This window comes from Glycine max, chromosome 15 (genome assembly GCF_000004515.6).
Source record: "Glycine max cultivar Williams 82 chromosome 15, Glycine_max_v4.0, whole genome shotgun sequence".
Classification (NCBI taxonomy): domain Eukaryota; kingdom Viridiplantae; phylum Streptophyta; class Magnoliopsida; order Fabales; family Fabaceae; genus Glycine; species Glycine max.
Genome location: NC_038251.2, coordinates 6,714,712 through 6,737,678, shown reverse-complemented (window position 1 = coordinate 6,737,678; position 22,967 = coordinate 6,714,712). Strand labels below are relative to the sequence as shown.

At 35.3% G+C, this 22,967-nt stretch overlaps 3 protein-coding genes across 5 annotated transcripts; 2 read left to right on the top strand and 1 right to left on the bottom strand.

The window, feature by feature from the left end:
- The first annotated feature begins 1,174 nt into the window (after window positions 1-1,174).
- Window positions 1,175-6,062, top strand: LOC100787992 (26S proteasome non-ATPase regulatory subunit 14-like). Of its 2 annotated transcripts, XM_014767345.3 has the most exons (7): window positions 1,175-1,466; window positions 1,557-1,734; window positions 1,823-1,904; window positions 2,583-2,759; window positions 3,217-3,384; window positions 3,558-3,786; window positions 5,440-6,062. In XM_014767345.3, exons 1-6 carry the CDS (start codon window positions 1,334-1,336, stop codon window positions 3,747-3,749), a joined length of 930 nt encoding a protein of 309 aa, XP_014622831.1. In that variant the 5' UTR covers window positions 1,175-1,333; the 3' UTR covers window positions 3,750-3,786; window positions 5,440-6,062. The 2 variants fall into 2 exon arrangements, with proteins under 2 accessions (XP_014622831.1, NP_001241971.2); NM_001255042.3 differs by lacking the exon at window positions 5,440-6,062 and having other exon boundaries at window positions 1,189-1,466; window positions 3,558-4,003.
- Window positions 6,063-10,833: 4,771 nt separating this feature from the next.
- Window positions 10,834-15,548, bottom strand: LOC100796981 (uncharacterized). 2 transcript variants are annotated; one of them, XM_006597432.3, is made up of 8 exons: window positions 14,941-15,548; window positions 14,547-14,696; window positions 14,314-14,454; window positions 13,969-14,091; window positions 13,582-13,692; window positions 12,572-12,799; window positions 11,955-12,283; window positions 10,834-11,800 (listed from the first exon to the last, which is right to left on the bottom strand). In XM_006597432.3, exons 1-8 carry the CDS (start codon window positions 15,491-15,493, stop codon window positions 11,195-11,197), a joined length of 2,241 nt encoding a protein of 746 aa, XP_006597495.1. In that variant the 5' UTR covers window positions 15,494-15,548; the 3' UTR covers window positions 10,834-11,194. The 2 variants fall into 2 exon arrangements, with proteins under 2 accessions (XP_006597495.1, XP_040865876.1); XM_041009942.1 differs by having other exon boundaries at window positions 14,547-14,654.
- A 1,946-nt stretch (window positions 15,549-17,494) lies between these two features.
- Window positions 17,495-20,302, top strand: LOC100796452 (seipin-2). Its single transcript, XM_003547138.4, has 2 exons — window positions 17,495-18,631; window positions 19,523-20,302. Exons 1-2 carry the CDS (start codon window positions 17,597-17,599, stop codon window positions 20,006-20,008), a joined length of 1,521 nt encoding a protein of 506 aa, XP_003547186.1. The 5' UTR covers window positions 17,495-17,596; the 3' UTR covers window positions 20,009-20,302.
- The last annotated feature ends 2,665 nt before the right edge of the window (window positions 20,303-22,967 follow it).

The following is a 22,967-nucleotide window of genomic DNA, read 5'->3' as shown; positions in this document are numbered from 1 at the left end:
AAGTTCTTTTAAATTGAGCGTATTTGGAAAGTGCAAAAGCAATTCACCTTTAATTTAATTAAATGTATGTAATAATATGAACTCATCAAAATTTAAAGATGCCTAACTATACCTTGATTGAGAGACATTTCTACAAAAGCTGTGGTCACAAAACGGGTGAGAAGACTCTTGCTGTGGTCACAAAAGCTGATAAGGCCCCTGAGGGCTTGCATGAGAAGCTAACTGCTAATGATGTCAACATTGGACTTGGCTATGTGTGTGTCAGAAATCGCATTGGGGTTGAGTCCAATGAAGCCAAACTATTCCAGACACACCTACTTTTGTTCAAAATTGACAAGTCCATTGTGGGCATTCCAGTTTTGGCACAGAAGCTGATTCAACTTCAAGCAGCTAGTATTTCCGAAATACTGCTTAAGAAGATCAATAACAAGCTCGGTTCTCAGCTTTCGGAGCTGGACAAATTAACAAAGAACCTTACTTCCGTGGCTGATGCCATGTCTGCATTCATGCATATCATTGGGTTGGCAAAGAGTGACTGAGGAAGATTCTTCTCAGAGTAGAATTTGATGAGTACCCTGATGACAAGCACATGCATTGCAATGTTCCCATTGAGACAAAAATAAAACAGTGAGAAACGCAGAAACCCTCTTTTCTCAGAAGCTGGCAGCTGACCGAACGTCTATCTGATCAGGTCACTTCAATGGCAACAACATATCTAGTTCAAAAAAGAAGTAATGTGTTCCGTTTGGAATGCAACAAGAAAGAAAGTGAGGAAGGAAAATAAATTAAAATTTGAATTGAAAAGAAAATGACACGATTTTTTTTATAAAGAGGGTCTCACACATTTGTATTTCTGTTTTCAACAATGAAGAAATGTGAAAAATTCTGACATCTTTTTTACTTTTTATTAATATTGTATTTGATAGAGATGAATGAAAAACACAATTAAAAGTATGAGAAATAAAAATAAATAAAAAGAGATGAAAGAAAGATGAGAAAGAGTAAAAAAAAACACACACACATTATATTATATTTGTTGCAGTCTCCTAAGCCGCTGCTGGTCCCACATATAATATAAAAAGATGTAATTGAAATATTTTTAAAAATTAAATAACTTTATAAATTTAAGGATTAAATTAAAGTCATTTTTAATAATCTAGGAATCAAATTAATAGTTACCGCTTAGATAAAACATCTAAGTATTGAAGTAGGGCACCGAATAAGGATTTTCTGGTTTTGTTGTTGGTGGGTTTCAGCGTTCCGCTTCAACTTCAAATTCTCAGTGAAACCAATTCAGTTCAGTCCAAATCCCAAATCCGAAGTGAGATTTGCGATGGAGAGGCTTCAGCGAATGTTCGCAGGTGCAGGTGGAGCTCTAGGGCACCCTCCCCCAGATTCCCCAACTCTCGATTCCTCCGAGCAGGTCTACATCTCCTCACTCGCTCTCCTCAAGATGCTGAAGCACGGTAAAGTCCAAAAGTTTCCGTTTTTTAGCCTAATCGAGTCATGGGGTACCCGATTACAAAATTAGGGTTTTCGTGTTTTTGTAATTGCAGGAAGGGCTGGGGTTCCCATGGAAGTGATGGGTTTGATGCTTGGAGAATTCGTGGACGAGTACACCGTTCGTGTGGTTGATGTCTTCGCAATGCCGCAGAGTGGTACTGGTGTTAGTGTTGAAGCTGTTGATCATGTTTTTCAGACTAATATGCTTGACATGCTCAAACAAACCGGAAGGTATTTTATTTATTATTTGCGTATTTATTTTTATAATTTTGTGTTGGATTTGGTTTATTAGTTCATTGATGTTGGATTTGTGTTGCAGACCAGAGATGGTTGTTGGCTGGTACCATTCGCATCCTGGATTTGGCTGTTGGCTCTCTGGTGTTGACATCAATACACAGCAGGTTCAACTTCATTTCTTTCTTTTTAATTGTTTTCTTTGTTGATTCCTGTGTTGAACCTATTGCTAATATGGCTTTAATTGTTTGCTGCCTTTTGGTTAATAAAGCTGATGCCTAAACGATATGCTCAGTTTCCCTTTGACAATGATGACACGAAAGTATTCTCCCTGCTAGCTTAGCAGAAAGACTAATATTAAAGAGTTTGAATAAAATGAGGACTAAATCATATGCCCAATTTAAATCAGGGACAAAACTACCTGCTAGATATGTTAATATTGCCATTTTACTCGTTTATTTTTAAAAAGAGATCTGAGATTCATTTAATAAAAGAATCTTAGATTTGTTTCTGATGTTCCTAGAAAGTCAATATTTGTTAGTATGGAAGCTTGCTTTGATTCCCTGAATGGTGAATGGGGAGCTGTTCATTTTGATATAAAATGTTCTTAAGATATCAGTGGAATCAAACCTTTTTCTTGCTTATTGAAAACAGTGCCATGATATGTGCTTTGAAGTGTCTGTTGCCTATTTCTTAAACTTTGAATTGTAGGTAATTGTAATTTCCATCTAGGTCTACGCATTATAATTAAATCCAATATTAGTATTAACTATTATTTTGGTTCATATTAATAAGTTGCTGCTGATTAGTATGAGTAACTTGCTCCTCTATGTTACATCATGCAGAGTTTTGAGGCTTTGAATCAGCGTGCAGTGGCTGTGGTTGTAGATCCAATACAAAGTGTTAAAGGCAAAGTGGTGATTGATGCTTTTCGATTGATCAATCCACAGACAATGATGCTTGGTCAAGAACCAAGGCAGACAACATCCAATTTGGGACATCTGAATAAGCCATCCATTCAAGTGTGTTATCCAAATCCCTTTTTTTCTGACGTTTAGAGGGCGAGCCCTGGTGCAGCGGTAAAGTTGTGCCTTGGTGACTTGTTGGTCATGGGTTCGAATCCGGAAACAGCCTCTTTGCATATGCAAGGGTAAGGCTGCGTACAACATCCCTCCCCCATACCTTCGCATAGCGAAGAGCCTCTGGGCAATGGGGTACGAACAGAGGGCGAGCCCTGGTGCAGCGGTAAAGTTGTGCCTTGGTGACCTGTTGGTCATGGGTTCGAATCCGGAAACAGCCTCTTTGCATATGCAAGGGTAAGGCTGCGTACAACATCCCTCCCCCATACCTTCGCATAGCGAAGAGCCTCTGGGCAATGGGGTACGAAGTTTTTTATACTGTTGCTATGATTTATATTTGGAAGCACTTATTCTGCATTTTTTTAATTGCTTCTGACCATTTTTTATTGGCCCTCTTTAGGCATTGATCCATGGGTTGAACCGGCATTACTATTCCATAGCCATTAATTACAGGAAGAATGAACTCGAGGAGAAGATGTTGCTTAATCTTCACAAGAAGAAATGGACTGATGGTTTGACACTTCGGCATTTTGATACACATTCTAAAACTAATGAACAGACTGTACAGGTAATTTAATGATCCATAGTGTAATGTAGATTGGTACCCATCTGATTACTCATACTTGTAAAATTCAGGCATATATATTTTGTTTTATTTATGCTAGTTTTCAGATTTGAAAAATGGCCTAATATCTTTAGTAGATTAAATACTGATAGATCTCAATTAATTTGATATTGCAGGAAATGTTGAACTTAGCTATCAAATATAACAAGGCTGTTCAAGAGGAGGATGAGCTGCCTCCAGAAAAGCTTGTAATAGCAAATGTGGGAAGACAAGATGCAAAGAAGCACCTCGAAGAGCATGTGTCAAATTTGATGTCTTCCAACATTGTTCAAACTCTTGGAATGATGCTTGACACTGTTGTCTTCTAGAGTCATTATTTTGGACCTGCTGGTTTCTTTGGCTGTGGTAAGGAGACAATTTGAGTTATTACAATTACTGTTTCCTTATTCTTCTCACTATATTTGAAGACACTAGACAGATATATTCTTTGGACAGGCTGAAAAGGTCAAGAAAGTAAAACTCAGCACATAATTTGTGTGGTGTCTCCCTCTGTATTACTGGGTATCTTTTAATGTTATTTCTGGATTTTATCTTCTATAAAATTGTCCCTATCAAAACAAAATTCCAGTTACGTTTTAAAATACCATTAGAAACTGTTAACTAACTAAACAAATACTGAATTATTGCAAAAATAAAATAAAATACTAAATAACCCACCTTAGATATGTAGTCTCTAGATGCAAGGTCTAGATTAAGCCTCATATACGGAGAATTAGATTACAGATGCAGCACAATTTAAGTTCTACTATAATGCTGGTCGTTAAACTATGTTAGAGAGGTTTTGTAGCCATGCTGTGATAGTTTCTTGAAAGGTGCCCATATGAGATCAATGTAGAGTGGAAATTGAGCCAAGGCAAAAGGTGTCACTGGCAGACATGTCACGGCATATACACAGGAAATGCAACAGATTTGAGTTTGTCCTTTAGCACAAAGAAATGGCCAGCACAGAAACAAACCATCGTGGAGATAATGGACATGAACAACGATGTCAACCCAAGGATCAGCTTCCTGGGAAGACTGCTATCGAAATCATGCTCTTGATACCGAGATGTGAGTATTGAGAGGAACAGCACCAGTGAGGTGACAGAACAGCAACGAGCAATGAGAGATGCAATGGCAAAGGCTTTGAATTCTGGCCTGTCTTCAAGGGTTGGGGCACCTGTGTCATCTTTGAAGTTGCCGGGGATGGTGGTGGATGTGGAAAAGGCTACAGTGGCTATCAGTGCTGCTACCAAGGAGCAGGATCCAGCAGTTTTTTTCAGCCATTCTCCACCACTCCTAACGAGGTCCTTGTGAGTTTCGCTGAGGATATCTCTAGGTGTCTTGTTTTCATTGTTGTATCAACGAAAGAAATGAAGTGACATCGATTCCTTAACAAACTGCATCACATAACCAGCAGGGCAGCAACTGGTCTCAATGACCGAAATTTGTAATTAATTTTACAGGGATAATAATTGGATTCAAATAGAAGCTATAGTTGGTGTTAATAATTGGTTTAGAACTTATTTGGGTTAATAGTTCAATAAAATGTTTATTTCACAAGTTTTTATCTAATAAGATTTTTTTAAATCTTTGATTGACAGACTTATTAGAATAAGTTAAAATAGAAGCTTAATTTGATAAAGATTTTTATAAAATTTTGAAACAAGTTTAAATAAAAGCCTATATATAAAGACCCTAAATCACTAATCGTATTTAATAAGCTCTTCTATATTTGTAGCTGACGTATATATAGATAAAAAAAAATCCATATTTGCGTACTCAAACAACATCCTTGATGTTTAAATGTTTAATGGATGTAATTTTTACTTTTAAATTTTTTTCTCAACTTCCCTTCCAATCATCAATAATTTGTTTCAGCATTAGCTGCATTGATTCCATTTCTGATATCACGCGAGAGTGTATCCCCTTTTAGTTTTCAAACGAAAACAAGTTAATGCAGATTATCAACTTTTGACAACTTTCAAAATTCTAATCAAATATATGTAAACTTACCAGGTACCACTTGATTTCCCAATGCATTTGAAGGGCTTCGTCAGGAATGAGCCAAGGTTTATAATCTCCTAGTTCGGCTGCCAAGTGAAATGCATTGTTTCCCTCGTTATCCACTTTTCCGAATATGACGGATACGACAAGCCAACAGACCAGCCTGATGAACCCGGTCCATTTTGTTATTTCTACTTACAGGCCAATGTGTATATAAAATCTATTACTGGTATGGTGAGAATAATTGAGTGCAAACCTATAGATCAGAGGTATGGTGAGAATAATTGATGTGCAACATATAATGAAATCCACACAGCTTTGGTAATTGACTGGAAATAATGGACTACCAATCGCTGGTTTCAGATCCTAAACAAATGATAGGATAGAGTAATGAGACTTCTGCTAACTCATTCTCAATGTTCTCTTAATTTATGTTTCTTCAATTCGCTTATAAATAGAGTTTATTTGGTGCCCAATGCCCAAATATGGTGTGTGGGAAACACATGTACATGCATGTTGGAGAGCAGACACAGTCAGATGCGTCACATAGATAGGCTCACGCATAACATGAAAATGTATACCAGAATCTATCATAACGTATACTAGTACAAATTTTATTAACCATTTTGTCCTTACCTTGAGAATTTGTTTCAGCTCCATTATTTGTAGCAATCTTTTTTTATGCTTCAAGGTCTCTTTCAGTTCCAATTTGATCTTGTTGTTGCTTTTTGTGTAGAAATTGTGTGGAGGGCTTAGTCACTGGATATGTGGAAAATGAATCTAAAGTTATGGTTCTTAAATGATATTCATTAATAAGTTTAGGTTTTTAATAATAATTTTCTCTAAAATTCAGTTGCAAATAATAGTGAGAATACTATATAAGTTTATTTGACATTTTCTATAAAAAGATACAACTAAAAATAGGGAGTATATTTTTTTACATACCAACTAAGGTGAAGTTTTTTATCGACCTCAAAAGCTCGATGCATGTCTGGTAATTTTTCGGATAACTGTTTTTTTCTTTGCCGGTTGTTGGATACTGATAACTGGGTGCTACTTTGAGCTCCTCGACAATTATAGCTTCCAAATAAATAAAACATATATATATATATATATATATATATATATATATATATATATATATATATAGAGAGAGAGAGAGAGAGAGAGAGAGAGAGAGAGAGAGAGAGAGAGAGAGAGAGAGAGAGAGAGAGAGAGAGAGAGAGAGAGAGAGAGAGAGAGAGAGAGAGAGAGATAGAGAGATCAATTTTCTACTTGAAAGTTAATTTCAATTTGGTAAAGTTCTTTCAAGTGAATGTGATAGCAATATGCAGAACAGAGAACCCCACAACAGCATCAATGGCAACAATAGCAGGCCCAAAAGGGTGACCCGAAAACCCACTTACTTGAATGATTTCGAGTGAATCCTTGGCGTCATTCTAGAAGATCCTTTCAGCTTAATTCCCACGTGATGAATCCACTACTCCACGAATTCTGCACATTTCATATTTCCGTTATAACCAATTCCATAAAATATCTTGTATGGAAACTATTATATAAGCGATAATGATTGAATAAAAAGGGGAGAAAAATTCAGATTCAATTTCTATACTTAGCTTAGTTATCTTCCGTTAGTTTGCGTTCGTATCAAACTGGTCCGACCTGCTTTTTTTTCCCAGCCATGCCCGACCACCATACCCGCCAGACGACCACCGATAAGCTCGAAGAGGCCGTCCTTCGTCTTTCCCAGACCCAAGCCGCCCTGACCGAAGGCCAAACTTCCTTATCACAAGGTCACCAATCCCTCAATTCCAAAATCGATACCATCCACAATTCACTCACCTCTCAGATTGAATCCCTCTTCGACTGTCTCGCGGCCATCTCCCTGCAACACACAAACTCTCCCACCCCCAATTCATCCCCGTTAATACCTCCGCCCCCCGTTGCCCGGCACCACCACCTGAAACTCGATGTCCCTCGCTTCGACGGCCACGACCCCCTTGGTTGGATATTTAAAATATCCCAGTTCTTTGATTACCAGGGGATTCCCGAGCTCGAACGTCTCACCATTGCCTCGTTCTATATGGACGGACCCGCCCTCTCCTGGTATCAATGGATGCACTGGAATGGGTTATTCTCTTCTTGGCCGGCGATGCTGCAGGCCTTAGAATCCCGATTTGCCCCTTCCTATTATGATGACCCCCAGGGGACTTTATTCAAACTCCAGCAAACCGGATCCGTCGGTGACTATCTCACAGCTTTCGAACGTTTGGCCAATCGCACCATTGGCATCGCTCCCTCTTCATTGTTGAGCTGCTTCATTTCCGGATTAATCCCGGAACTCCGCCGTGAAGTCCAGGCGCTTCGTCCAATGTCTCTTCCTCAGGCGATTGAACTGGCCCGCCTCCAGGAAGATAAACTACTGGACCGCCGCCGGGGCCACCGACCACCACCACCGCCGCCCCTCCCGCTTCCGACACCAACCCCTTCCTCAACCACTATACACTCTTCCCCTAAGGCCCCTTCCCCCCTTCCCTTCCATTCCCCGAAACTCACCGTGAAACGTTTGTCGGCAGAGGAGCTCGCACTGCGCCGTGACCAGGGGCTCTGTTACCATTGTGACGACAAATGGTCCCCCGGTCACCGCTGCAAATCACGATTGCACCTTCTCCTCGCAGATGAAGACCAATGCCGATAAGCATCGCCGTGACGTCCAGTACACTGTCGGCGACTGGGTATATCTCCGCCTCCGTCCATACCGCCAGAAGTCCTTGAATCCCACATATTCCAAGTTGGCCAAACGCTACTTCGGCCCTTACCAGGTGACCGAGCGCATAGGCCCCGTGGCCTACAAGCTCGCCTTACCCAATGATTCCCGTATCCACAACGTTTTCCATATTTCCCTTTTGAAGGCACACCAAGGAGCCCCTCCGTCCGATATCATTCCCCTTCCTCCTTTGGCCGTGGATCATCACCCCGTGGTCACACCTTTGACCATTTTGGACTGGAAATTAGATTCTTCCGTTACCCCTCCCCGGCGCCTGGTCCTCGTTCAATGGATGGGTCTTCCTCCTGAGGATACTTCTTGGGAACTTTGGGACGATTTACAACAGTCCTACAACCTCGAGGACGAGGTTGTTTTCGGAGGCGCGGGTGTTGATAGCAATATGCAGAACAGAGAACCCCACAACAGCATCAATGGCAACAATAGCAGGCCCAAAATGGTGACCCGAAAACCCACTTACTTGAATGATTTCGAGTGAATCCTTGGCGTCATTCTAGAAGATCCTTTCAGCTTAATTCCCACGTGATGAATCCACTACTCCACGAATTCTGCACATTTCATATTTCCGTTATAACCAATTCCATAAAATATCTTGTATGGAAACTATTATATAAGCGATAATGATTGAATAAAAAGGGGAGAAAAATTCAGATTCAATTTCTATACTTAGCTTAGTTATCTTCCGTTAGTTTGCGTTCGTATCAGAATGTAATAGTATTAACTGAAATCCCCACCTTCACTTATTAAAGTTAAATATAAAATTGGCCATTCCTCCTCATACAAGTGAGTGCATGGACCATCCAGATTTACAATTAAAATCATTATAGTGCATAACGTGATCTTCACTTATTGAATGTAATGGATGTGATTTATTTTAGATTGCAGAGAATGTTTGAATTCGGTCATGGTCGTGTATATTATTTGTTTGAAAATGTTATATTATTTTACAGTCCCTGATCTACCCTTTAGACCAAAAGATGACCCACAAAATAAGCTATCTAAGTAGTGCCAATATGACTTAATTTGGCTTAAAATATGCATGAGATATATACCCAATTAAAGATTGCCCCTTTTGAGAACACAGCCTCTCTACAACTCTACCGGATCATATTGGGAGAAGACCCCAAACCACTCCCTTAATGTGGACCACAATTGCCTTACTACTTACATCAATCTGATAACCTATTACCTATCAACTTCCATGTTGAATCTAGTATACTAATAAGAAACCATCTAACTTAAGTAACTATCCATCTCGTCCCTAGGCATCATTATCTTGCCAAATTCATGTTTTTACAAGAAATATCTGCGTTTCAAATTTTAGTAATTCATTCTTTATAGGCAAAGGTTGATTATGTTGATTATACGTACGGATCAAAGAACTAACGTGTTGATTACAAGGTTAGATTCGAATTCCCACAAGTCACTTTACTTTATTTTATTTTTTTGCATTTGTCTTTGTATCATTTTTTTCTCCATAATTTTGTTTTTATAAAAATAAAAAGTGAAATTCCATATCATTACACTTACCGTAATAAAAAATTGCTTCAAATCGTCCCAAGAGGCTACCACTCCTGAAAACAGAGGGCTTATTTGCCAGGAGATGAAGAGGAGTCCAGCCATCCTCGTTCATCCAGTTTACAAGATCTCCATATAAACGAATTATTTGGAACGCCAAATCTGTCAAATAAATTAATTATGCGCTTAAATAAATAATTCATTTAAATAAAGGGAAATGCTCTTAGTACGAAAATATTTTCGTGAAATCTGAACGTATGTAATTTCCGACTAATGCTTGTTTTATATTTCAAGTTTCTTTAATTAGTATCTATTTTAAAAAAAAAAAAATATTTTTCTATATATCCTCATAAATGTAAAAATTTTCAAAATTCGGTCATGCAAATTTTTTATTGTTTTGAAGTTTTTTCATAAAATTAAAATGTGTCTTTTTTTTATTTGAACCAAATGAGGTCAGGATAAATCCAAACTTACGATCATGATTTTTTATAATAATTATATGCATAATTGATATAAATGTAATATTTACATCATTTATACATATAATTAATAAAAAAATTAATGCATATGGATTTGAAAGTCCAAACCTTGCTCTGTAAAAAAAAAAATAACGCATTTAAATTTTGTGAGCATGATATTTTGAAAATTTTATAACAATAAATTTCTGACATTTTCATATTTTTCAGGAAAAAAAACATAATATAACCTTAAAAAAAATACTGATTCTCATAGCATAATTCGTGCATAAATTAGTAGCTTAGGAAAGTAAAACTCAGCACTAAAACAAATTAGTTGAAATAGCTTAGGAAAATAAATCAGTAGCTACTAAAATAAATTTATGTTCAAAGAAGTAAGCTTGTCAAATTAGTAGCTTATAAGTGTATGTCACTGTTGTGCTACATAAGATAGCGAGTTCAACATAAAGTAGCTTACCAAAGACACTCATAGCTTGTCTGGTGTCTCCCTCAGTAGTAGTAAAGGGTACCTTTTAAATTTTAATGTTATTGTTGGATTTTATCTTCCATAAACAAAATCTCAGTTACGTTTTAAAACACCATAAGAAACAGTTAACTGTAAATAAATACTGAAATGCAATACCCACATTAATTAGATCTTTAGTCTCGTATGAACAAACAAATGCAAGGTCTTGATTAAGTTACATGTACCAAAAACATTGTATAGATAGTAGGATGCGGTATTAGATAATAACAGCCTACAGGAACATTGAACGTAACAGAATTTTTGGCTCTTCTACTGGAATGCTGGCACGGTCTAACAACTATTCTAGAAAAAAAAGGAGTGTTATTCTTTAGGGCACAACTTCAATCACATCTTTTTTAACTGATTAAAGTTTATTGAAATTTACAAAATTAGGAGATAAAGTCATTAAATATGACATGAAATATACCCAATTTTATAATTTTCAATAAAAGAAAATGTTATAAAGTATGTTCTTAGCATTTTTCATTGTAGAAATGTTTCTTGGTCACGCTCTGGTACTTTCTTTGTAGCCCGTATGAGATCAATGTAGAGGGGAAATTGAGACAAGGCAAAGATTGCCATTGACAGGCATAGGATGGCATATACAGGAAGTGCAAGAGATCCGAGTTGGTCGACATAGAAATGACCAGCACAAAACGAAACAATACTGGAGGTAATGGCCACGTACAGCAATGTCAAACTGAAGATGAGCTTCCAAGGAAGAGTCTTGCCAAAATCATGCTCTTGATACCTGGATGTGAGTATGGAGAGGAAGCACACCATGGAGGCCACTGAGCAGCAAAGAGCAACGATCGATGAGATGGCAAAGGTTTTGAATTCTGGCCTGTTTTCGAGAATCGGGGTGCCGGCGTCTTCTTGGAAGCCGCCGGGAACGTTGGTGGAGGAGGAAAAGGCAACGGTGGCTATTAGTGCTGCTACCACGGAGCTACATTCCGAGGTTCTCTTCTGCCATTCCCCAGCGGCCCTGACCAGGTCCCTGTGAGTTTCGATGAAGATATCTCTTGGGGTCTTGTTTTCATTGTTGTACTTGTACCTAAAGAAATGAGACGGCATCGAGTCCCTCACAAACTGCACTCATCAACAGGAGCAACTAGTTTCAATGACCAAAAAAATGGAAAATTAATAGGGATAACAATGGGTTTCAAAGTTTGTGATGTTTAGCAAGTTTAAATTACTAGTTCCTTTTGGTTGTTTTTAAGTTTTTAGAATGGAGCATGCATACCAGGTACCACTTCAATTCACAGTGCATTTGCAGCGCATCGCCAGAAATGAGCCAAGGTTTATAGTTTCCAAGTTTGGCTGCCAAGTGCAATGCGGTGTTTCCCTCGCTATCCACTTTCCTAAATGTACTTTCCCTTAAGCTTTTGTTTCTGAGCAAGGACTCGTATAAGTAGATTTGCCTGTTCTCTATTGCCAATAACACTATATTTTTCTTCTTGGCGTCCAAGTCATCAACAGCTATCGGATACACTTCTAGGATTTTCTCTACCATTTCTGTCACACCATTCTTTGCCGCTATTAACACCGGTGTTTCCATCTTTTCATCATCTCCTGCGCATAAATAAAAGGAAGTCAAATAATAATAATAATTAATAAAGAAAAAAACTAAAGTTGAAGCACTAATGTATATATTTAACTTAAGGGTATCTATTGTTACTCCTATTTAAAGAATTTTTGTTTAAAATAATAATAAGAGTATCTTAAATAAATAAAAAATTATTTAAATAGGAGTGACAATACAGGTGAGTGCCCATAAACACCCCCTTGAACTAAATTCAAATTTTAAGATTTTATTCCAGAACCCAATTATTCTTCTATTCTTTTGTTGCGTGGTCTCACCTTGGGTGGTATAAGAATGCTGCTTTTCGATGATATCATCCAAAGCATTATCGCCCTCATTAAAACTATAAGGGTTTGTCTGATCTTGATGTTCCCCCCAGTTCTGCAGGGGTTTGCTGCCTTTGTCATCACACTCATACATGGAAGCTCGCTTCAGAAGTTCATCCATTATTTGACCAGACCACACGTTCTTTTCCTTGATTTCTTGTATGTTCCTTATGGTAGGTTCTTTTCAAAATAGGGGAAAATAACCATAAGAATTTTAATGATGGAGAGAAAAAATTATACCAAATTGCTAGCATACTCTAACTTTTTTTTTTCGTATGTTAGCACCCTATACAAAAAATTGTTGACAAAAAAACCAATTAACTTTCTTCTTCTAATAAACATATATACTTTAACAAAAAAGAGTTGACAGTATTTAACAATTCATATATATATATATATATATTATTTGTTTAATTATAAGATTTTTTTAACTAATTCATATTTTTTTAAAAATGATTAATCTATATAAAAATTAGAAAATAATCATATAAAAAATGACAAACAATTTTTTAAAAAAAAATTTATAATTAGGGACAAAGGGAATATATATATATATATATATATATATATATATATATATATATATATATATATATATATATATATATATAAATGATGTTAAGGTTTATAGTATCATTTTATAATAATAATAATAATAATAATATGTTTTGAGAATTAATTTCAACCAATTAAATTATTTGATTTAATTAATTGTTTAATTTATTTAAATATATACTTTAATTATTTATATTATTAATAAATTTATCATACATTATACATTGTGATGATTAGATAATAGCGTAATTTTTTTTAGGTTCCAAATATATCACCTATTTTTTCTATGTAAAATGTATTCTTAACCTCAGAAAAATTAAGTGCAAACCTATAGAAAAGGTATGCTGAGCATGATGTGCAGAATATAATATCTCTACTGCTATACATGCATGTTCATGGAGACATACCTGTTGCAAAGAATGTCAGCATTATCTTAATAAATATGAACTTGTAGAGATCCACACAGCTTTGGTAATTGACCGGAAATAATGGACTTGACCGATCGCTGGTTTCAGATCCTAAACAAATGATAGGATAGAGTAATAAGACTTCTGCTAGCTAACTCATTCTCAATGTTCTCTTAATTTATGTTTCTTCAATTCGCTTATAATTATAGAGTTTATTTGGTGCCCAATGCCCAAATATGGTGTGTGGGAAACACATGTACATGCATGTTGGAGAGCAGAGAAAGTCAGATGCGTCACATAGATAGGCTCACGCATAACATGAAAATGTATACCAAAATCTATCATAACGTATACTAGTACAAATTTTATTAACCATTATGTCCTTACCTGGAGAATTTGTTTCAGCTCCATTATTTGTAGCAATCTTTGTTGATGCTTCAAGGTCTCTTTCAGTTCCAATTTGATCTTGTTGTTGCTTTATGTATAGAAATTGTGTGAAGAGCTTAGTCACTGGATACGTGGAAAATGAATCTAAAGTTATGGTTCTTAAATGATATTCATTAATAAGTTTAGGTTTTAATAATAATTTTCTCTAAAATTCAGTTGCAATAATAGTGAGAATACTATATAAGTTTATTCGACATTTTCTATAAAAAGATACAACTAAAAATAGGGAGTATATTTTTATACGTTTTCTCAAGAGAAAGAGAGGGAGTATATTTTTTTACATACCAAATAAGGTGAAGATTTTTATCAACCTCAAAAACCCCATGCATGTCTGATAATTTTTCGGATAACTGTTTTTTTCTTTGCCGGTTGTTGGACATTGCTGCTGATAACTGGGTGCTACTTCGAGCTCCTTGACAGTTATAGCTTCAAAATAAATAACACGAACATTATGATTTTGATTTTTTTTTAAAAAGAAACATTATGATATCGATCCCTTGCAAATTGTTAACACTTACCGTAATAAATCATTGCTTCAAATCGTCCCAAGCGGTTACCACTCCTGAAAACAGAAGGCTTATTCGCCAGGAGATGAAGAGGAGTGAAACCACTCACGTTCTCACGGTCTACAAGATTTCCGTACAAATGAATTATTTGGAATGCCAAATCTGTCAAATAAATGAATTAATTATGCGCTAAATTAAATATACCCTTTAGAATTATTAATTAATAAATGAAGAATGACATGCACAGGAATTTTGTTACCAAAACTAATTATTAAAATGAGTGTTATATCAAACTATTTATTTATCACGAGTGATTTTTATTACCGAGGCTAAATAATTTTTGTGACCCTGAATGAAAAAAATAAATAATTTTTGTAAAAATCTGCACGAGCGAGGTCTTAATTACCAAAAAAATCTCCGGCAATGGCAGAATGAAGAATGGTGTCACCGTCATTTCTTGTACAGTTGGAATCGTAGTTGAAATGCATTTGGTTGGTGTAGTCAGAGCGATAGTGAAGGCAAAGGAAAGCTTCTTTTCTGCCATGGAGAGCAGCGAGAAAGATAGGAGTCTCGCCATCAACGTTGCGCATTCTCAACAACGAAGGCTCTGCGTAAGCAATGCACTCACACATTTCCACGCTCCCCCCTGAAGCCGCAAAGTGCAAGGCCGTGTTCCCTCTATCATTCTGAATCATCAGAGACTCTTTACGTTGACCCTCCTCACACATGAGTACTTTCACCAGTTGTTGGACGACGTAGTTTTGGCCATCGGTGACCGCAAGATGCAGTGCAGTGTCACCTGTGCTCGTTATTCTTGCCATGTGAGCCATCTTGTCGCTCTCGTATGTATCAACTACTTTCCCCCATTCGCCTTTCATGCAAAGTTTGAACAAACGACGCTTGATTGTTTCTTCCGTTTCCTCACTCATCACTCTATCATCTAATTCGATGTTGGCCATGCCTTCTCAAATGTAGATCCAGCAGTGCTAATAATGATCTTTTAGTAGTGTCAAATCTTTCCTTCTTTGTTACAAAATATATCTACACTCATTCTTCTCTGCGATGCTATATATCTATACCTTTATTCTTTCCCCCTCTCTTTTTTTGCCCTTCCATAACAAGTATTCCAACAAATATTTTCTCACCTGCCAAGGCACCAAGGCAAGTATCCTTCTAATTAACTCTGAACTTTCCCCTACTTTAAATTACCAAAGGGAAATGTTTGCGCCAGCAACAAAAGTATGAAACAATATTGTCTAAGGAGACCAAATTTAATACTATTTAAACTAACAACTTTTTTTATAGCAACTAACAGCTTGTTATCCTTAACTAGTTTAAGAGCTTTAAGTTATATAAATATTGTTCTCATACATATGCCAAATGAAAGTGTTTTAATTATTCTTGTTTATGGTGTTAAGGCATAGGATATAATGAATTCAAACTTCACCTTGAATATTTTTTTCGATTTTCAAATCCCCATTTCGAGGATTTAATATATGAGTGCATGTTACATAATTTCTTTCTAGGCTCTACATTAGCAAAGTCCGTGGATAATGAAAACAATGTCACCCAAACACCATTAGGACATTTGATTGTAAATTAAATTCTTGACTAGATTTTATTAATTTTATAAGTATGAGAATTTCATTTGAACCATTAAAAATAAAAATAATCCATTTGATAAACCATAAGAACTAAAAGCAGAAATAATCCTAATAAAAAATAAAAATTTAGAAAGGCACGAGCTCAAAAGAATGAGACGGTAAACACCTAATTTTGCCTAAATTTATTATTATTATTATAGCTCTTATTTTTTTTAAAAATCATACTTGGGATTAAAATTTGGTTAACTCATTTTAATTTGATGATTATACTGTTACTTTTTTTCTCACTCAATATTATTACAATCAAGTTTAAGTGCTAACAAAATTTATTAAAAAAATTTATTTACAGGCTAATTAACACTTTAGATAAATATATTTGTATTATGTTTTACTGTATCATATATATATTGATAAGAGAAATATAATTTATAATATAAATAAATGAATGCTTAAAAAATATTTTACTTTAGATAAATAATTCATCCAATTTTTAAACCAATTAACATTAATAGTATTTATTATTATAATGAAATTAATTTCAACAAACAATACTAGTTAGGTTTACAATAAATCATCACCCAAAACTAGTAAACTAAGCTACAAGAAGGAATGAAGGGACCTTTTACTTGCGATTTTATTTTTTGTTTCTATTTTTTATTTTTACTTTAAATTATAATACTGTTATTTTGTGATTTTAAATATTTATACAAGAAACACTGAAATATTTGGAAAAAAAATAACATTTATAATTAAGCATATATAAAAAGAAAATAAAATCACCAGCAAATAACCTAAATATGCTCACACAGTAAGCTACATGAAATGAATATACTCGCACAATAAGTTACAAAAATATAGGAACGTACAATTATCTGTACACACTCTAAATATCAAATAACTCATCAATCTTTTATTTCTTTAATTTCTATCACAAAATATCATCCATCTGTACCAATATGGCCAGTGTAACATATATAATTAATAGATAATATTATTCTTTAAGTATATAGTTAAATATGTGACTATGTGAATGGAAAAAAAATTATTGAAAGAGATCAATTCTTAAATAAGATATGATAGCTCACGGCCCAACCAACCTCAAATGAATCTTATTTGACATCTGTTTCGCTACAATTTGCAAGACCCTAAGGCTGGTGATAAATATGTATTTAAATTTTTATAATTTAATATTAAAGTCATATTCAAAAAATATAATTTTGTTATTAAATATTATAACTTAATAATAAAATATTCACAAATTTAACCGTATCCACTAATTATGGAACTTTTGTATATTTAAAAATTAAATTTTTATTTTTCATCTTTTAAAAATTAATACTTTTGAGGAGGAAATTCGCTATTTACTTCTCTCTTCTTCTTCTTTTTTCGTACAGTGGCTCTGAGAATGAAATAATTATGGAACACTATCTCCTAGCTTAACCAAGGCTGAGAATCTGAATGGACCCGCCATCTTCGGTCGATCAAGACGACGACGTTTTCCTCGACGCGTTTCACCAATGCCCTGCCGAGGGCTCAACGGAACCTTCTGATTCCGCTTCCACGCTTTTGGACCACAAGCCACACTCTCCGCCGACCACAATCCGGCGCCGGCCACTCCGTCGAGGTATTCCGGGTACCCAATCGTCAGATTCGAGCATCGTGAGCGATTTGATCGATGTCGATTCGAGAAGGAGTTTCCGGCACAAATCGAGGCTTAGAAATCTCAACAAAAACGAGAATTCGGAGGAGAAACCCGATTCGGAAGAACCGCGACAAGTTAATGCCTCGCCGGAAGAGAACAACGAGGGCTCCACCGTAACTTCAGCTGCGAACGACGACGCAGCCGGCGATTCCATTGACTCTGCACCTCGACTCGGCGACTCGTCTTCAAGTCTCCTCGAACTCGCCGCGGGGCTGGTGATTAACCTATTAGGGTTTCAAATGAAGCTAATTTTCATGTTCATAACTTCCCCGTTTCTGTTCATGTTTTATTCGTGCATGTTCTTCATGGATCCTTTGGGGACAACGAGGAAGGGCAAGGATTTCGTGATAGGGATTTTGAACAGAATGCGGTGTTTTGCGTTTTCGTGCATTAGGCCTTATGTGAATAGATGGGTGAAGGAGAACGATTCGTTTTGGAGCGTGGCGTTTCGGTGGGGGTGGGGGTTCATGTGGTCGATGTATGTTTGTTGCGTTTTGTTTGGTCTTCTGGTTTCGTCGTTTGTGTTTAGTGGGTTTGTGATGAAGTGTTTGGTTGAGAAGCCTATTCAGATGAGGGAAGTTTTGAACTTTGATTATACCAAGCTTAGTCCTGTGGCTTATGTGCCTGTAATGTCGTGTGCTGGTGTTGTTGGTGGGAGAAGTTCTGAGAATAAGGTTGATGCAAGGAAGTGGGCGGGTGAACGGGTTATACCTTCTAAGCATAAGGTGCAGGTCACTGTTGAGTTAAGGGTGCCAGAGTCAGGATATAACAGAAACCTTGGGATCTTTCAGGTGCTTATCTCTCTATCCCATTCACTTCAATGTAAACAAAAAACTTGTCTGCTGAACTTCTTTAACTCTGTTCTTGTGTATTTTTACTTGTTGAACATCTTTGAATTTAGATTCATAGAATGCTAGCTGATTTATAGTGGTACTTGTTATCCACTCTCACTGCAATTGAGATTATCACACACATGAAACTATGCAAAGTTGCTTGCTTTTGTGGTGTTACTACTGGGAAGCCATGCTTTTATTAGAAGGGGGAAAAAATGGAGAGATTGGCTTAAATTGCGTTTAAAACATTTTTTGTTTTGGCTCTTTGAAGTGATTATTCAGTGGTGGATTTTGTCATTTACTTGTACGAATCTGTGTTTATTATGTATGGCTACAAGGAAGGATGTTGATTCTCTAGTGAAACATTATACATTAGAATGTTAGAATAGGGACCTCTGTTGGGGAATGTGCTATTTGTTTGGTCTGCCGGTTTGAAGATGGCTCTGCATGGAAATTTATTTGAAATTGTTTGAAGCAACATGAGTTATGTTAAGAGACAAAAGAATTTCATAGGACTCTGCATAATATTTCAAAACTTTTGGGTTATGTGGATTGTGGAATGCTGTTTTTGTTTCCACTATGGTTACTGTCAGTATGGCGTAGGTGTTCAAAAATATGTTTTACATATTATATATTAGGTGAAAAATGGAATTAATTGGGCTTGTTTCGTGACTGTTGATTATGATTTCTTCAAAATCTTAGTGCATGCTGTAAAATTGTCATTGCTTTGTAATTTGCATCATACTTTTGTTAGACAAGTAGAACTGCTGATGATGGTTACAGAATTTACAGTTATAGTTTCCCGTTGCTTGCTTTTGAGTTTCTTCATTAATTTCTATTATTTTATAGACCAGGGTAGATTTCTTATTGTCTAATGGTAAAGCTATAGCAAGCTCAAGTCAACCTTGCATGTTAAGATTCAGAAGTGAGCCTATCCGCCTAATCACGACTTTCCTCAAGATTGCTCCTCTTCTTACTGGCTATATATCCGAAACACAGACTCTGAATGTGAAGATGAGAGGTTTCGTAGAAGGAGATGTACCTACTTCGTGTTTGAAAGTGACCCTTGAGCAACGAGCAGAATATCAACCAGGTGCAGGCATTCCTGAAATATATGATGCATCTCTGATCATTGAATCTGAACTTCCCTTATTCAAGAGGATGATTTGGCTTTGGAAGATGAGCATATTTATATGGATCGCGATGATGGCGTTCTTCGCGGAGTTACTTTTTGCTCTTGTGTGTTGTACGCCTATAATAATTCCTAAAACAAGGCAAAGGGTAGCTTCTGGTCGCAGTCCTGCAACCTTAAACCATCTTCAGGCACAACATTGAGATTACTCCATTCACAGTCACTGTCACAATAATGGAAGTAAGGTTTTTGTCTAACAGTTTAACCTAGCATGTATTGGCCCGTAAACTGAGTTAGTGAGGCATCCTAACATCTAGTTTTTTTTCCTGTTGAATTTCCTTTGTACATGCTTTAGAGCACGTTATGTACAAAATGTAATTTATATTAAAATATCAGAAAAAAAAAATCAGCCAACCTGTTGTTGCTGTGCTAATGAAGATGTATCTAGGCTAGGATGTGTGACAAACTGATTATAATAAAGGGCACTTGTTGGATTATTGGTGTATCAATTCAATACTGATTGCATTGATTCCTATGGGGATTTAACTTGACGAATTTATGTGCCATTATTCTTTTTTATTTCTAATAATCGTATCAATATACGGTGCATGATAGCTTTGAGTATTTTTATGTTTTTTCTTCTAATTTTAGTTAACAAGTTCTATTAAGAGCAAAGTAAACTAATCTCCATACGAACTAATCGCTTTATATTTAAACTAATCACCATATCAGAAATCTTAAAAAGACCAATTTATATTTAAATTATAAAAAAATTAAATGTTTTTAAAATCCCTAATATACCCATAAATTCTTATCTTATAGGATTAATTAAATTTTAGTTTCCTGATGTTAGTGGAAGGGTCACTAGTGGTGCAATTGAAATGGTGATGATGGTGAAAGAAGTGTGTATTGGGCATGAAAACGCTAAAAAGTTCATCATTGATCGGCCCAAGAATAGAGTTGACGTTGTTAATTATCACCAATATAATATAGGAAATATTTTCATTGTGCTTCACACCTAGTAACATACTACCTTTGAAGCAAAATATACAAATATGCTTCTCTCAGCACACTTTATCATGTGACAGCCGTTGTTTTTAAATTAAGATATATTTGACTGGACAGTTTAATTAAAGGTTTAAATCATTGTTTATAACTGTTAGTAATTACAGTGATAGAATTAATCATCGCTCTTGAAAAATAATTCTTTGGTCGGTATAAAATGTTGTTCGACCATATAGATAATTTGGCAGTATCCTAGAAAGAAATCAATGTAGTTTCTTTAGTTGGTAAGTTCAAAATTGATACAAGTTCTAATGTAATTAAAAACTTACATTACAATTGACACATGGACAAGGAGAATATGTATTTTCCATTTCCTCGCTAAATTACAGGGTTATGAACACTCTAAATGGGTGATTCTTCCTTGCACTTAAACCATAACACATGGTAAATGTTCAAAATATGGAATTAAAAAACAAAAAAGACTACTCTAGCATTTGCTTTTGAATCACTCAGCTTCGCGACCTTTGAGGAAAGAGGCACTCCGGGTGATCTCACGCACTGGCTTGTTTGTGTATCTGATGAAAGTGTAGACCCATGTACCAGCCAGAGCTCCAAGAATTGGTGACGCCAAATACATCCATATTCCTCTGTACTCATGGTGCAAAATAGCAGGCCCTAAGCTTCTTGCTGGATTCATTGATGCTCCTGTGATTGGCCTGTCAAATTTAATAAATAATTAATCTCGTTACTCAAAAGTGAGTTCCAACAAATAATTTTATTAGAGGTTGATATTAATTAGATGCATCAAATTAATGTCCAATAAACACGGAATATGTGATGGTCAATATCTAATAAAAACACAACACGTGTCGATCAACGTTGTCAAATAACGTCAATGTCTATTTTTTGTAAAAAAATTAAAGAATAAATTTGTGAATTAAATTATAAGAAAATTAAAATTGAATTGTGAAAAAAATAAAGAGATTAAATTTACAATTGTATCTTTTTCTTTTAAGTTTCATAGGCAGTTGTGTTTTCCACTAGTCCAATTATTACTCCTTAATACTTTCACTGTTAAATTAATCATCATCTCCCACTTTAACTATTTGTAATTTTTAATTCGGTACTTGAATATCCTCTATTCTGGGCTCTAACATGACCCTGTCAAAATATATAAATTAGTCAAGGAAATGCAAAAGAAGCGGATACTTCAGACACCTGTAACATAATTACAAAATTAAAAAAAAAAGTCTAACTATAACTAATAATTGATGATGAATTTTAGGTTTTCTTCTTTATTTAAATCAATCAATATCTTCAATCAAAAGTTAATATCAAATTCTCAAATACTCATCTATTTAAGAAATTGATATATCTCAATAAATTCATTCTATACGAATAAACTAACAATGAAACTCAATTATATATTTAAAAGAGAAAGTCATTATTAAATATGTCACATTTTGTTGATAGGTTATTTTCTTCTTCAATGAAAAGGAAGAGAACATAATCATTTATCTTCCGTGCTCTTGTTGTTTTTACTTCCTCATTAACAAAAAGAGGCGTGTGTTTAAAATTTAACGATGAGGGGTTCTAACAAAAACCAAAAATGCACACCTACACAATCAGTGCATTATCCTCGTGTATTAGTGCATAGCATTCATGTGATTCTGATAATATTTTGACGCATGCTATGTCAACATTCAACAACTCAGCCATGTCTGATCTTATCCGCTCTTGACGAGTCACTGCAAAATTTTGTGGATAAACTTTTTAGTATTCAATTCCACCTTTAATCATCAACTCCTGGTCAAAAATGTTTAGTAGCCCATGTTTCCCTTTAATACTTCACATTCTTGTTCAAGTTACAAACCTGTCATATAACCCATCATCTTAATGCGTAGGATTCAGCACACCACATATTATTGTCGAACAAAATATAATTTCTATCTCTTCGTTAGTAATTAATCAAAATATTAAGTATTTGTCTTTCTTAATACTCCAAATAACAACTAACTCGGAAATTTTTATCAAATAATTTTTTTATGAAGAAATATATATATATATATATATATATATATATATATATATATATATATATATATATAACATTCTTAGTAATAAATAAATAATTTAAGAATTAGGGTAATACTAAAA